This window comes from Paramisgurnus dabryanus, chromosome 13 (assembly GCF_030506205.2).
Source record: "Paramisgurnus dabryanus chromosome 13, PD_genome_1.1, whole genome shotgun sequence".
Taxonomy (NCBI): Eukaryota; Metazoa; Chordata; class Actinopteri; order Cypriniformes; family Cobitidae; genus Paramisgurnus; species Paramisgurnus dabryanus.
Window position 1 is genome coordinate 36929314 of NC_133349.1, and position 16796 is coordinate 36946109.

General features: G+C 36.1%; 3 protein-coding genes across 4 annotated transcripts in view; 2 read left to right on the plus strand and 1 right to left on the minus strand.

Moving 5' to 3' along the window:
• Positions 1-1312: 1312 nt before the first annotated feature.
• sri (sorcin) lies at positions 1313-11322 on the plus strand. Its single transcript, XM_065274299.2, has 8 exons — positions 1313-1468; positions 3417-3488; positions 6811-6880; positions 7069-7112; positions 7380-7527; positions 8367-8480; positions 8570-8628; positions 9605-11322. The coding sequence occupies exons 1-8, from the start codon at positions 1430-1432 to the stop codon at positions 9629-9631; spliced, it is 573 nt and encodes a 190-aa protein (XP_065130371.1). The 5' UTR covers positions 1313-1429; the 3' UTR covers positions 9632-11322.
• A 1734-nt stretch (positions 11323-13056) lies between these two features.
• On the minus strand, positions 13057-14535 carry med18 (mediator of RNA polymerase II transcription, subunit 18 homolog (yeast)). Its single transcript, XM_065243085.2, has 2 exons — positions 14232-14535; positions 13057-13982 (listed from the first exon to the last, which is right to left on the minus strand). The coding sequence occupies exons 1-2, from the start codon at positions 14302-14304 to the stop codon at positions 13429-13431; spliced, it is 627 nt and encodes a 208-aa protein (XP_065099157.1). The 5' UTR covers positions 14305-14535; the 3' UTR covers positions 13057-13428.
• A 307-nt stretch (positions 14536-14842) lies between these two features.
• atg5 (ATG5 autophagy related 5 homolog (S. cerevisiae)) overlaps positions 14843-16796 on the plus strand; it is a 39940-nt gene continuing 37986 nt past the window's right edge. The window contains exons 1-4 of one of the 2 annotated variants that reach the window (XM_065274297.2): positions 14843-14914; positions 15287-15356; positions 15435-15591; positions 15677-15804. In XM_065274297.2, coding sequence (XP_065130369.1) covers positions 15484-15591; positions 15677-15804 — 236 coding nt within the window. In that variant the 5' untranslated portion in view covers positions 14843-14914; positions 15287-15356; positions 15435-15483. Of the gene's footprint in view, positions 14954-15286; positions 15357-15434; positions 15592-15676; positions 15805-16796 lie in introns of both variants that reach the window. The other variant, XM_065274296.2, reaches the window with a different exon arrangement.

A 16796-nucleotide genomic window follows, 5' to 3' on the forward strand; every position in this document is an offset into this window, starting at 1 on the left:
GTCAGATGTTGTTCCACTAGATATTGATGGTTTCAAATGAGTGGCTGATAAACATTTCGCACTTAGACTGAGATTAATGCATAACTGAGATTAATGCATGACAATATTGTATTTAAATCTGACCAAGCCAAAGCATGTCTTTTTCAACCTGAATAAACAAATATTATTTATTATCTGAAAGTTAATTTGTTTTTAATTGTAGGCTATTGTATTGTATTGTATTGTATTGTATTGTATTGTCTGTCTTTATTATCTACCAAGGTGGACATTTTTTACCACAACTATTGCTTGTCAGTTTGCGGGAGGGTCAATTGCATGGTTTAAAGTAGATATAAATACACTTAGTGACTTACATTTAATGTACACACACATTATACATTTTATAGAAACATGTAAGCCTATACATGATACATTACAGAGTACTTTATACAGTACGGTTCTCTATTTCTTGGTGCATTTACACACATCTACAGAAGATGTCGCCATTGTGCTGAGGTGTTTCCGCACAGTCCATCAATATCCAAAGCGTTTGTTTTAATCGATTTTTAAGCTTCAAAGGCCAGTTTATTAATGAAGTAGAGAAAATAACAAAATCACATTAATTAAAAGAATAAAAAAAATCATGATGTCATGTCATCGTTTTATACATGGTTTTATATGATCTACTAGTGGCACACTAACCAACTGCAGAAGCGCAGAACCATACGTCATGACAGTCTGAGGCCAGAAGTGGGTCTAATAAGGCATTTCACTACTTAAGCCGAAAGTATACTAGGGACGTCCGCGTATGCGCGCCGTCCGCATGACGTCATTTTCGTCATCAAGAGGGTCCAGTCCGCGTACAACAGCGCATGCGCGTGAAAATATTTAGACAGTGCACTCCACTATAAACAATTAAACAAAGGAAATAGACAGCATTTGCACACACACTATGGTTTTTCTTCTTTAACTTTTACTTCTTCCAAGAACAGAAAGCTGTGGAGCATGTTTGTTTGATTCCTGTTCTTTGTTTTCTTGTTGTTTGTTCTAAACTGTGTTTGCAATGGTGGATGAGTTACTTTTCTTCACCTATCCTAATGTTTTAATGTACTGTAAATGTCGCAAAATCAGTGCTGCCCTGACAGCCTGTTAGACTAATAATTTGAATAAGAAATCATTTGTAATGCGTATAGTGTGGAACGCGGCCATCCGCGTGTAGCCGCGGGGAGTATACTCGAAAAGCTGCGCGGACGCGTTCGCGCGCGAGCCGGACGCGGACGCGGAAAAAAAGTATACCCGGCCCTTTATGTATGTAAGTTTATGGGTCTGCGCTTCTGAGGTTGGTCCTATCTCGTGGCACTCCCATTACGGAAGAGGGCGGAGCTTAACACACTAAAAGCATCAGCCTGTCCGGTATTGTGTAAAATCGAAAGAAAATCGCGCATCAAACATGAATTATCAGGGATACGGTGCACCAGCTGCTGGAGGGGTAAGATTTGTGTCTTTTTTAGTGTAATATAAGAAACATCAGACGCACTTATCGAGATCATGTAGTCTAAAGTCTAGTCGGAGCTGTTCAATGTAAATCAAGACTTCACCTCTGACCAGTCGGATGTAGAGTAAAGATATATCATTATATTATTTTACGGTCGGTATGTCCACATCAGAGAGGTGTTCGTTATGTTATGTAACTAATGTGTTAAGACCGGAGCAGTTGTAAGAGGTTTCTGAAATAGATTTTACATTTACTTGTATTTATCAGCTATTCAACCTCTGATAAGGGCGTTTAGTTAATCCCTGTCCGGTAAACCAGCCCCATAAGATTTACTCCTCCTTAAGTTTCTGAATATTAAATGCAACTTTATTAAACACACCTGTCATTTACAGGTTACTAAGGAGGTCTTTTACAGACTCATTTACTGATGTAACTTGAGCTGGGTGTGTCAGTGACACACACACATAACACACATACATTGAGTAAATGTGTAGTAAGAAGCTACGAGTAGGCTACCCGCTTGCTCTTGTGCTCAGCAAAAAGTGAATTAAATGTTTATTTATTTGTCATTTCGTTTAACCCCAGAGTCTAACATTATTCTAGCAATTCCCCTTTTCTTTCTTTATTTTGTAAGTTAACTTAAATATGTGAGAACGAAAATATATTTTTAGTGATTTGCATGAAGAGAATATGATGTTAGAAGCTTCATTTTAAGCATTTAGTAGCCTAAACACTTTAATAGGCTATTTAAAAAAGTATTAGGTTTTTTGTGTTCATTTAGAAATTTTGACAAGAAATTATATTTCTTGTCACTGTGTGCAGGTTTTTTTTTTGTATGCTAATGACAGCCCAATAACTTTTTTTTTTTTTACCAAAAAGGGTTATTTGATGTCAAGTTGCATTACGTTTTAAAGTATCAATAATGTCAAAAATGTGACGTGCAGTTCGGGTGTGTGTATGCTGTTTAAATTAGTGTTCTCACCAATACGCTTGTGATTCGTGAACTTTTGACGAATTTTATAGACTTGTTATAATCCATGCCCACCCATATGTCACGTTCTGCATCCGCCACTGGTGGGTAATCTGCATGTTTAAATTAACCTGACTTTAAAAGTTTGTGACTGATATTTAATCAGCAGAAAAGTTTAGTTGTATCCAGTTTTGGCATGATGTTTAGTCTTATTGCAAATAAATTTATATTTTAATGAAAACCATAAAATAACATTTGTTTGCTTCCAAGTGTAACAAACTAATCACTGATGTTACAAGTTATCCTTAGAAAATATGATCAAACTGATGTTTCAAATTTACTGAAAATATAAGTTCAGTAATAAAGTCAGTAGGTAGGCTACGTGCTGCCCGTTTAACCACTATGTCATTGTATTTAAAAACTTAATTTTGATGGCCAGTGAATTACAGGAGTTATTTGATATCTTTCCTGACAACAGAGAACTGGATAGCAGTATTTTATTTTTAAAGTTTGCTTGGTTTGACACTTTGAGCTCTGTTTGTGATTACTCTCCTATCTTAAGGAAGGAGATTACACACTGACTAGGATTAGATTAGGATTTTGTTGATGATTTTTTGAAATTCTTTGAAATTTTTTTGAAATCTGAAAAAACCTACATTGGAGAACTACAGTTCATTTGTGTTAAATCTGTATCCATGATTTGAATTATGTAAAAGATTGTTAGAAGAGAATGTCACTGGTCTTATTTGCATAATGTGCAGATGTAAGCACAGTGGATTTAAGAAGGCAATGAGAGATGAGACTACATCAGAATACAACAGATTACATTTTATTGTAATTTCTCTGCATGTTTTTTAGCTAACAAAGTGTTATGTTTTTACAAATATATAACTCTGACGGATGTGACAACCATTTTGAATAATTTGACCTTGTATGGGACTAAAGCCAGCCTCTTCCACATTTTCCCTGTAGTTTGGAGGTGGATTCCCAGGACAACAGCAGCAGGACCCTCTTTATGGATACTTTGCTGCAGTTGCTGGTCAAGTAAGATGGTCTTATGTACTCTGCCAAAGATATTATATGTACTAGTTAATTTGTTTAATAAAGTTATTATGCATAGACCCTTTTAGAGCTTACGTCATGTTATGTCATGGCGCTAACTGGAGGCAAAAACAAAAAGGAAACTGAAGGCAGTCTATAAAAATAGGCATAGACTTGCAGGCTACACAATGAATGCTATATCGTTTTGTTGTGTTAGTATGGGCTTCAATTTCAAATATTATCCCATACCTGCTGCCACTACCAGGCAAAAAATCCGAAGACAGGTGAAATGCAGTAAAAACAAGCAGTCTGGACAGAAACGATCATCAAAAAAACTTGAACAATTCAGCATGTATTTATAAACATCTGTTAATTTATACTCCCTTAGTTCCTCTTTACTACATGCTCAGTTTCTCTACGAGATGGGTGTAGATGTGAGGGCACTTAACTGGAGATAATCCTGTCACATCGTCCCTCCATTGAGTCAGCGTGTATGGGTCAGCCAGTCTGGTTCTGTCTATTAAACATAACCTAACCAAATAGCATTCACGGTCCTGGACAGTGTGTGACCTTACATAGTCAGATTAAATTTTGTAAAAGACTTTACAATAACGTTGTATTTGTTAACAACATTAGTTTATGCACCATGAACTAACATGATTAACTTTATAAGCATGAACCAACATTAACAAAGATTAATAAATGATGGAAAACTATATTAATCTCATTTTGATGTTAGAGAATGCATTTATTCAAGTTAACAAATGAAGAGATTGGTTCCAAAACCAGATAAATCATTTTTTCTTTTTATAAAATATGTTTATTACAACCCCAAATCAGAAAAAGTTGGTACACTGTAGAAATGGTGAGTAAAAAAGGAATGGAATAATTTACAAATCTCATAAACTTATATTTTATTCACAATAGAATATAAATAACATATCAAATGTAGAAAGTGAGACATTTTGAAATGTCATGCCAAATATTGGCTTATTTTGGATTTCATGAGAGCTACACATTCCAAAAAAAGTTGGGACAGGTAGCAATAAGAGGCCGGAAAATTTAAATGTACATATAAAGGAACAGCTGGAGGAGGACCAATGTTTAGGAATGGGAATGTTGTCCCATTCTTGTCTAAAACAGGCTTCTAGTTGCTCAACTGTCTTAGGTCTTCTTTGTCGCATCTTCCTCTTTATGATGCACCAAATGTTTTCTATGGGTAAAAGATCTGGACTGTAGGCTGGCCATTTCAGTACTCAGATCCTTCTTCTACCTAGTTGTAAATGATGCAGTATGTGGTCTGGCATTGTCATGTTGGAAAATGCAAGGTCTTCCCTGAAAGAGACGACATCTGAATGGGAGCATATGTTGCTCTAAAACTTGGATAAACCTTTCAGCATTGATGGTGCCTTTCCAGATGTGTAAGCTTTCCATACCACACACACTCATGCAACCCCAAACCATCAGAGATGCAGGTTTCTGAAATGAGCGCTAATAACAACTTGGGATGTCCTTGTCCACTTTAGTCCGGATGAAATGGCGTCTCAGTTTTCCAAAAAGAACTTCAAATTTTGATTTGTCTGACCACAGAACAGTTTTCCACTTTTCCAAAGTCCATTTTAAATGAGCCTTGGCCCAGAGAAAACGCCTGTGCTTCTGGATCATGTTTAGATATGGCTTCTTGTTTGACCTATAGAGTTTTAGCTGGCAGCGGTGAATGACACTGTGGATTGTGTTCACCGACAATGTTTTCTGGGAGTATTCCAGAGCCCATGTTATGATTTCCATTACAATAGCATTTCTGTATGTGATGCAGTGCCGTCTAAGGGCCCGAAGATCACGGGCATCAAGTATGGTTTTCCAGCCTTGACCCTTATGCACAGAGATTGTTCCAGATTCTCTGAATCTTTGGATGAAATTATGCACTGTAGATGATGATAACTCCAAACTCTTTGCAATTTTTCTCTGAGAAACTCAGAAAACTATTTTCCGCCGCAGCATTGGTGGAATTGGTGATTCTGTATTTTTTATACCCAATCATGTTGCCAATTAACCTTATAAGTTGCAAATTACTCCTTAAACTTTTCCTTATGTGTACATTTAAATTTTCTGGCCTCTAATTGCTACTTGTCCCAACTTTTTTTGGAATGTGTAGCTCTCATGAATTCCAAAATGAGCCAATATTTGGGATAACATTTCAAAATGTCTCAACATTTGATATGTTATTTATATTCAATGGTAAATAAAATATAAGTTTATGAGATAAGTAAATTATTCCATTCCTTTTTTATTCACAATTTCTACAGTGTCCCAACTTTTTCTGATTTGGGGTTGTATTATCCTATCATGTTTTTATTGTTCTACTTAGCTGTTTTTTTATTTATGAAGGCTTAAATCAAAACAAACCAACTGCAGTTTGATTGACATTAATTGGAATGCACAATCAAAAAAAAAAAGTTTGTTTTGGAACCAAACTCTTCAGCTATAACCCTTTGTGTTGTGTTGTGTTGCACCGACTAAGTGTAAAATGTATCTTTCTCATGGCGTTTTGGTGAAATTTAACAGTAAAAGTGATGTTTTTGCCAATGTATGGTAACCCATACTTGGAATGTGACTTCTGCATTTAACCCATTCAGTTATGGGTTGAAATCATACTCAAAATAATGAACAAATACATACACATTTATCTGTGAACTTCATGCACGTTACCAATCTATTTTACATGAGATTTGAATATGTGAAATTCAGAATTTGAATGTGTATCGATTTGTACAAATGGAGACATATATGTGAATAAAAAGGTTTTATTTTGTATTCAAAAAAATCACATTTCATAATTTGTGCACGCAAAAAAGAGGATATGCATTTGTGGATCAGGTGACGCGCGTGCATTTATCCTGTTCTGTTTATTCGGATTTTGAGACTAGATTAGTAAGAAATCTAGGTTTGCATTGGATGATCCACATGCACAGCTGTCTCTAAGAAAATCAGTCACCGCTAGGTGGCAAACTTACAGAGTTTCCACATGCCGGAAATCAGTTGTTTCGCTTAAACCCAAATAGGGGCATTTTTGACATGTTATAACAAATGATCTGTTGGGTAGTTTGAGCTGAAGTTTCACAGACATATTCTAGGCACACCTTATCTATAATTTTAGATTACATTACCTGATATTAATGATAATTATCATCTTCACCTAAAAATTTTTGTGCTTACAGAATTGTTAAAAAATACATATGTTTTTATGCACTTAAATATAAAGTGCTTAAACTCTGATAATTGCTGCTTGTGGGTAAATTATAAAATGTATCATTTTGTTATTAAGGATGGTCAGATATCTGCTGAAGAACTTCAGGCTTGTCTGACTCAGGCCAACTTTTCTGGTGGCTACAGACGTAAGAAAGTTTATATCCGTGTCTTAATGTCAAAGTTTTTTATAGATACAAGTTTGTCATAGTTATATACTGAAAGAATTTTGTTCATTAAGATTGTTAGATTTAGAGGAAATAAGAATCGAGTTCTAGTTAAATTAATGAGCTTCATAATAGGCTACTTTTAACACTGATTTCAATTTTTTTTGCAGCTTTCAACCTTGAGACATGCAGACTGATGATCAGCATGCTTGATGTATCCTTGATGTCACACTGAGACAAATTATAAACAGGAGGTTGCATACTGGGCGAGAAACAATACACAGCCGTCAAACACCGCCGGTACATTCAAAGTGTTCGAATTTTAGATACATGGCGCGACCCGACGATTCTCCCCGACGCCTGGTGTGTGACCTCCTTAATGTTTTAAAGGCATCATACTACTGTGTCCTGATTGTTGAATGTAGTGCAAAATTTCTATGGAATTGAAGCTTTTATTTTCCATAATTTAGTTGTTCAATAGAAAGACATGTCTTGCTCAATGGGTTTTAGTGAGTTTAAGGAGTTGTGGATGGTGCTGAGTGGATGGAGGCAACACTTTATGAGCATTGACAGAGACATGAGCGGCACAGTTGACGCGCAAGAAATGAATCAGGCTGTCTCCTCTATGGGTAAAATACTTATTTTAATAATTATATTCACTTAAATGTCTGCATACACAGTGTTTTTTTCTTTTTTATATATATTTGTAAAAAAATTCTTCAAATTGGGTCATTTAAAAATTAGGTTTACACTTCATGAGCCTTAAAGAAACAGTATGTAGGATTGTGGCCAAAACTGGTATTGCATCACAAAACTTGTGGCTAAAACTGGTACTGCAATCACACAACTGATGGCCAATACACAAAATGACAACATAAACATCAGTTGAGGGCTGCAACTCCACTTTTTAAATGACAATATCCTGGCCAGACCACTGTTGTCAGTGATATAAGTATTTGAAATGAAAATGATTTCCTAATGTCTAGTGACATACCAGGGCTATTTTATGATTAATTGATATAAATTTCTTACATACTGTTCCTTTAATATTGAAGTAAATGAAAAATAATGTGTAAATAAAAAAGGTTTTAGCAAGCATCTCTTGTTAGATCATTCGTTACAATCATCTGTGATATCTGTGAATTTTTCTTACTTGTCTTTAGACTGAGACTAGTCAGTTGACCCAAAATGAAAATTCTGTCTTCATTTTCTCATCCTCATGTTGTTCTAAACCTGTATCTGAGTTTCTTTATTCTGTTAAACACACACACGCACGCACGCACGCACGCACGCACACACACACACACACACACACACAAAAGGAATTTTGATATCTTTAGCACTTTGTCTAGGCAAACCTGCATGTTTTCCCCAGAAGAGACCACACTGCCAGCTTTGATTATTGCTATTGTTAATTGTTTCCTTTGAGGATAATGGTTCTGATAGAAACCTTGTGATGTGTGTGCAGGCTACAGGTTGAGTCCTCAGGCCATGAACTGCATAATTAAGCGTTTCAGCTCTCATGGAAAGATCTCATTTGATGATTATGTTGCATGCTGTGTCAAACTGAGGAGCTTGACTGGTGAGTAGTTTTCTCTACTTTTTCAGTATATTCTTGATAACATTCTGAATGTAAATGGGGCAAATCATTTGCATTGGTCTTGTGTTCAGATCTGTTCAGGAAGAGAGACCAGGCTCAGCAGGGAATGGCAACATTTCAGTATGATGATGTAAGTATTCAGAAGATAATATCCTAAATATAATGGAGTAAAAGGATTTTGTTCTAATAAAATATTTAGTTTAGTATTTTTCAATTATACATTTAGATATATAATTCCTTTTTTTTTATTTAGGGTACAGGTGCGTCTCTTTAGTTCAGCAGTTAGGTCACTGATCAGGGAGTCAGGAGCAATTAAGGGCTTTCTCAATTACAAAATCCTTACAGTGCTCTAAAATGTTTTTACCGTAAACATTCTACAATGCACCGCAAAAAACAGGGAGCAATGGTGTCCATCCTATACTACTTTACCTGGAAGTCGCATTACATTTCCTGAAGCCTCTTGGATCAAAAGCGCACAAGCCAAACTAATGAACATCATGATACGCGACTGAACTTTGAAAAAGACTTTCATTGATCAACATAATCATAAACATACATGCCTAAACGGGTAGGAAATACAATATAATACAAAAAATATGTGATTGAATAAAAAGTATTATTTATAATTATTTTTCATAATGCACTTTACACAGCATTTAAAAATATAGTCAGAAACTCTTGGTTCTGCTGTTTTTGGTAATTCCAGTGGTTATGAGTGGTTATAATAAATGTCACTGGAAAGTGGTTTCCTAATGTGTAGTGAGCCAGGGTTTTTAATAGTGCCTGAACCAGTGGATGCATTAAACTGATTTATGAAGGAGGGAGCTACAGAGCTGTTCAATCACACTGTATCTTAAAAGGGATTTATAGCATGCTGTCGATAAAGCATATTTGAACATTTTCTGTGTCTTCATTAAAAGAGAAATTAAATTCAAACAGACAAACTGAATAAATGCTACTTGCAGAAAAAGATGATGTCATAGCTAATGGTTTTGGGAAATCTGATGTAATTAATGCTATCACAAATGCAGATGACTTAAAAATACTTGCATACTTCACAGCGATGCATTATTTATTATTAATTTATTTGCATTTCTTTCACACAGTTTATCCAGTGCACCATGAGCATTTAATGAAGACTCTGGGTTCCTGCTTTCCACAATAACCCATAACACTGCAAAAAAATTTTTTACTAATTTGTTTCCTCATTTTGTGGAATCTGTGAGCACATTTTATTACTGTAGGTTAAGAAATTTCATCCACAGCTGCTGTTATGGACATGGAAACGTAAACCCTAATCCTCGGTTCGGGCCAAATGTGGGCAAATCTATAATCTATGTTTTATACAAATGGCTTTATGCTGTTTATACACTGCTTATTTGACCAATTTAAAACAAATAATTAAAAAATGGGTAATTGAGTAATTTTAGAGGTAAACAATGTAGGTAAAATACAAGAAATAAATGCATTAATTGTTTTAACTTAAGTGAAGTGTTATTGCATAACAAAATTGGTATTCCATTTGAATTATAATTTGGGTGAACACATTTTGGCCCACCGAAGCAAGAACGTGATTCTTTAATGAATAAAATATGTGGGTTTTTTAGAGACATTCTCAAATAATTAAAAAAAGACAATATAATTATTATAAATTCTGAAATTGTACTAGACAAATTAGAATATTAGTCTATTCAAAATCAGTTACATTTCCATTTACCAAAACAAGGGACAAAGACATTAAATGTGCTCACAATTTACCTAACACAAAGTCAACAGAGGCAGCTTTGATGTATGTATGTTATATGGTCATCATTCCTTATATCACTTTGGTCTTACAATTTCACCACAAGCTAGTACAATTACTCTAATTTTTGTCTTATGTTTAAGACTACACATGGCCCGACTTCATTGTTAAACAGTATGTCAAGACGGGACAGAGCTCCATCTCATTTCATATGATTACGCTTCAATGTGGTTATTTAGCACTGTCAACATCAGAATTTAAGTTTGTTACATTTTAGACTTCCTGTGATTCTCTGTGATTTCTCTGTTGCTAGTTTGACCAAAAATGTGAACACCATGAAAATAGCTGAGATTTCTATATTTAATAAGGTGTTAGACCACTGTTTGCCTTTAATGCAGCTGCAGACCTTACAATAGATTCATATAACTTTTGAATAGAGTCCAGTCATCGGATCATCTTCTAGTTTTTTCAAAGAAGAGGGAATAGGGAACCTGCTTCTCACTCCTCATAACAGATTGGAGATCTTGAAGCACTTTTTTTGGTATGCGCCAACCACAATGTTTTTTTCATAGCAGCTACCCAAATAATTCATATTAACCACTATAACAATGGGTGTTTGCGCTATTATTTTGTCTAACTCTTGTTTCTTATTTCTGTAACACTTTACAATAAAGTTCTGTTTGTTAACATTAGTAAATACATAACATGAACAAACAATGAACAATTGACAATGGCTAATGTTAGCAGTTACAACTTTTCATTTAAAAATGTATCAGTAAATGATGAACTAAGATTATTAAATAATGTATACATATTTGCTCATTGTTAGTTAATGTTAGCTGCATTTACTGATGTTAATAAATAAAACCTCATTGTTAGCGTTACCATTATTTCTAATGTAGCACAATATGTATTTATATCTTTTAATATCTTGGTAATGTAGTTATTGGGTGTGTTTTTCCCTTTTTTTTTTTAGGAAAAATGGTTTGGCATTATGTTCAGGGTCTCCATAAGTCTATCTCATTTACAGTAATGTTCATTAATGTGCATTGTCCCTGTAAATAAATCAATCAAAATGTAGCGTGTGCTCACTGACTGAATTTATGAATTTTTACAACCGTGTAATGTGTGCCAACTAAGTATTGTATTAAAGTTTGATGCCTTACCATAGCAGGAGTATTCAAAATATCACAAAGCCTTTCCCAATTTTACATCAGCCATGTCTCTCCACAATTCTGACCAAGGTTAAAGCAAGAATTAGAAAAAAATGGGGGGTTTGAGATGTTATTCACTTTACACAAACTGTATTCAAATGTCAGTCAAATTCAGTTGAGGAATAGGGCTTTAACCCAGGGTTGAGTCACTACTGGACAGAACACACTGCTTGGTTAAAATGACCCAATTGCTGTTTTTAAACCTAAATGCTGGGTTGTTTCAACTCATTGTTGATTGAAAATACCCCAGCAGTAGGGATGAAAACAACCTAGTAATTTTTCATTTTTAACATGTTTAACATGCAGTTATCATAGTTTCAAGCACAGTATTAAACAGTATTGTAATTTTCAAATTAAGTTATACATCAGAAATAAATATGACAATATAATGTCAGTATTTATAATTGAAGAGCTCAGATGCAAAATAAGTGCGACTTTAAAATGCTTTTTTACAAGACAATATATATCAGACTCTTAATGGATTCTGCCAACAAATGGTATTTCTGAATGGCCTGAGGCCAGGGGAAAACACATTTAAAAGTAATTGATGAATGTATTATACATGCAGAGAGCATTCAGTCAATATCATTATCTCAATTTTTACTGAGGTGGCTTTTAGCGGATTTTCTATCGGAGCTCCTCAATTGTTATAATACCACCTATTGCCTAATCGCTACAAAGATTTGCATGTTTCTTAAGTGCATTTGGTCTATTAATTATATGTCACATGAAACTAGGCATGCCTTTCCAGCTTGCATGTAAATGACTCTAAAAAAAATTATATGAGAAGTATAACATATAGGGTATTGGCAATATTACCATGAGCAGGAGAGTAAAATGCATAGACTTTAGCAACACTATGAAATGCAAAATTCATAAACCCCTATATGCTAAGCTAACGAAAGTTACAATTTGTCAATTATGATAGCACATCAAAATGTGACCTCTGCATTTAACCCATCCCATGAGTAGCGAACACACGCACTGCAAGTAATGAACACACATCTGGAGCACACTGCGGTGCCCTGGGAACAATTAGGGGAAACATGCCTTGCTCAAGGGCACCTCAGTCGTTACCCGCCGGCCATGAGACTCAAACCAGCAACCTTCTGTTTACAATCCAGACTCTGTAACCCAGGCTTCCTCACATCCAACCCTGGAGAGCCGGTGCCCTGCAGTGTTTACCATCAACCCTGATCGAACACACCTACCTGTGATTTTTAAGTGATCATGAAGACACTGATCAGCTTGCTCAGGTGTGTTTGATTAAGGTTGAAGATAAACTCTGGAGGGCACCGTCTCTCCAGGGTAGGATGTGAAGAACACTGCTCTAACCAATGGGCCACAACTGCCCCAGTAAGCAGTTACACTGGCGATCTGTAACAGTTTGATAAAAAGAAAGCTTAGGCTAAATACAGTAAAACATTTGCATCCAGGTGCAGATCGGTCCTACAACCAAACACGAATCACATTATGACAAAACCTGTGAATCTGTTATTAGAGCCAGCAGTGCGTGTTTTACTATAGCTAGCTGCCAGTGTAAATCGGGGTTTGTCAGAGGAAAAGCATTCGCAGTAGTAAATACCCTTCCAGACAGTGCTTTGATGAATTCAATTTATTTTCGTCTGCATGACAAAGAGATGAGTGTGATGTTTTGTTTTAAGAAAGTGAATAAGCTTGCATTCATATGTATACAAATGACATGTTGATATGCATTTTATTTTTTTGAGAATTTGATCTTTGCAGTTATGCACATCAGTGCAAAAGTAAAAGGACATATCTTAAACATAAAGCCCATGGACATTTAAAATCCTGAAGGATACAGATTATCTGGGTAGAAAAGAATCTAGATTTCACAAACTAAATCAGGCATTTTAAAAATGATCTTATCCATCTTTTGCAGGATTCAAATGAGAGAGCTCTAAGAAAATAAGACACAAGTATCTATTAAACTCATCAGTCATCATAAACACTACATGAGTCGTTTGGGGTCGATCTTTTCCAGGTGCACCAGAGGTTTCAGCTGCTCTGCAAAGCTTCTCATATCTTCAGACACAGTGTCCTGTCCCGCTGGTGCCAACATACTTAACTCAACAAGGTACGACAAAGACAGCAGCTCTGTGTTCTCTGTGTTACCCGGCACCAGTACGCGGGAGAGTTTGCTTACCACGACTTTCATCGGCCCCTTGCGAAACACCTGGCCTTTGGCCACAAACTCATGGTCCATGCGGAAACCCATCTCATTGAGAAAGTCTGGTAAACTGTGCGAGGCAGCCACATCCACACAGTTCCGCACCAAGGCATGACGACTCTTGTCGCCAACCTCAGGCTGGCCCAGGTAGCGCAGGTGCCAGGGGGAGGTGGGGTGAAGAAGAGAACGACGGGCACGCAGGATAAACGGGTTGCCCTGCTGACCCTTTAGCAGATAGACTAGCTCATGGTCAGCAAAGCTCTCAGGGTTCATGTTATCACACAGACCTCTGAGCCGATGTAGAAGACTCTCCAGGGACTGATCCAATACACTGCCTGTACCCAAGAGCAGAAACAAACTCTTACAAAACGAACGTGTTTTCATGTTATTTCCGTTTAGATAAAGAAAAATATAATTGCAACGTGCATTGGTTTTACCATGGTGGTAAAATCAGATATTCAATAAACAGTGTTGGGTGTACTCTTTATCTACTATCCAAATATTACGAACTAAACCTTATAATTATGTGGATATTCTGTAAACATAGTGAGGTTGTAATCTTATACTGCTTGAGTTTACGTTACCTTGCAACAGATACTCCATCATATTGATGGTGCCACCCGTGACGGGCATCACAGTGACCGGTGGAGCCTCCATCACTTTACGTCTGATCCAACTTTCAACTCAAGTCTTACATTCAGCACCTGGTGTACAGTTATCGGTTGTCAAACTAGAGGACAAAATGAACTAACTGTAGGTCAACATCAACGTGTCCGAAAATAAAACTGCCGGAGACGGTTCAAGTTATCAAAGTATGCCAGATAATACCCGTAAGAAATTTCTCTCACCGAAATTTATACACCCGACAGACCGCGCACGCGCAGCATTGCTTTCTTCTTCTTCTTTAGTCTAAATTGCGGGAAGGTCCAAGAACACATACCGCCACCTTCTGTTTCGTTTCATGTTTGTTTACATCCATCAAGACTCAGCGTATCAGCTGGCGTTGCGTCCCTTTGTATCCAGCATGAAGCATCAAATAAATAAATAAGTAATTGACGTTATGTATATTTAAATATGTAATACCACATAAACAGTATAGACACAGTTGATATGGAGCAGTTTTTTTCAAACCATTGGTCAAATGACATACCAAGTTTTATTTTGAAAACTTGTTGGGACTTTTATTGTGAAGGGTGTTATCGTCAAAAGACTGCACGTCATTGTTAGATTTCGAAAATAATCTGTCCGCTGTCGACGTTGAATTAATGTACATTATTTTTTCCTTTTTTTTTTATCCATCATTAATGTTAGTAAGCACTGGTTATTGTATTTATTATCACAGGACTCTTGTGATAGCTACAAAGGCGCGTCTTCGTGTCTAATGCTGTGCTATCAGGGCTAGCCTAATTTAAAAACATCGTTATATTTACAGCTTCAGAAAGACGAATAAATACCACAAATTGAAAAATAACTTTAAACAATTATAGTATCTTCAATTTCCGTCTACCAACATTTTCTGTTAATTAAAAAACTGAAATAATGTTGGTCATGAAAATCAGATATTTTCTTTGTAAACACAGTGTATGTTGCTGAATGTTGACGTCTTGAGTAAAGAACAAGTTCTCTATTCACTTGTTAGTTAATTTCCTGTGTATTACGTTGATGTGTCCGGCGGAACTGTCTGTTGTGTCGACGGGCAGATTATTTAGGTAAGTTCATTTTATTAAAAACAATAGCAGTTCGCGCAATATTTCCAGATACACTACTTAGTCTCTTGTTTTAAACAGCTCAATAACACTGTAAGACATTGTATGTGTCACTTGGGGAGAGAAGATCATGGCAGATGACAAGGATGTGTTGAGAGATGTTTGGTTTGGAAGGATACCGGCCTGTTTCACACTTTCTCCTGATGAGACTACAGAGAGAGAAGCAGAACCTTACTATGTGAGTTATGACAACAAACGTTTTTTCTTCAGCTTTATAATTGCTTGTTTAATTTCATCTAAGCGGACCCCTAATCATCTTTCAGCTTCTTCTCCCGCGGGTCAGCTACATGACACTGGTCACTGATAAAGTCAAGAAACACTTTCACAAAGCCATGAAGGCAGAGGAAGTAGAGGAGATGTGGTTCGAGTATGAGGGAACGCCTCTTAAATGGTATGTTTGATAACTGCTTGATGAAACTACTACAGACACTTTTAAAAAATTTGGTCTTGGGTGTGTGAAAATTAAAGTATGATCCTTACCAACTGTGCTAAATGGTTTCCTGTTTCAGCTTTTCTGGCTAAATGCATTCATTTTAATTTTTAAAATGTATATAAGTAATATGTTTAAAGTTATATGCTACAGCCTATGCAATTCATCACCCTTCTATTAAAGGAATAGTTTACACAAAAATGAAAATAAATAGGGATGCACGATATATCGGCCGACATATCGTTATCGGCCGATAACTGCTTGTTATCGGTCTGATAGCAAAATTAGGCCGATAAATGAAAGCCGATAAATTATGGATTATTTCGGTTTGTTGAACCACTTCACTTGCTCATTGCTGGCCATGTGGAGTTTTGATTGGTGTTTTCTGTGACATAGCACGAAGATGACACGTGTTGCGGGCTCAAGAAGAGTATGCTAGCGCAAAGACAAGATGTCCGCGGTCTGGGAGTTTTTCATTGTGAAATTAATATGAATATTTATCGGCCTATATATATATCAGTTATCGGCCCCCAAATATAAAGAGTTATCGGTTATCGGTATCGGCCAAAATTTCCATATCGGTGCATCCCTTAAAATAAGCCCACTCCCCGCAAATCCATCTGTGTATGTGTATATGACTTTAATTCATACAGTTATTAAAAGTCTTTTGAAGTGAAGTGATTGGGTTGTATAAGGAAACATATTTCAAACTATGGCCATAATATGTGTTTGAGGTCAGGTTAAAATCACGAGAGTTGAGATTAGGTTAAAAGCTTTAACTCAGAAGACTTTAATAACAATATGGATTCGTTTTTCGATTGATGGATGTGTTTTTGGAGCTTTTACATTTGATACCAATCATTATAAAGCTGAAAAGAGCCAGGATATTATTTAATATAACTCAGAGAGACTGAAAGAAGAAAGTCATATACACCTAGGATGGCTTGAGGGTG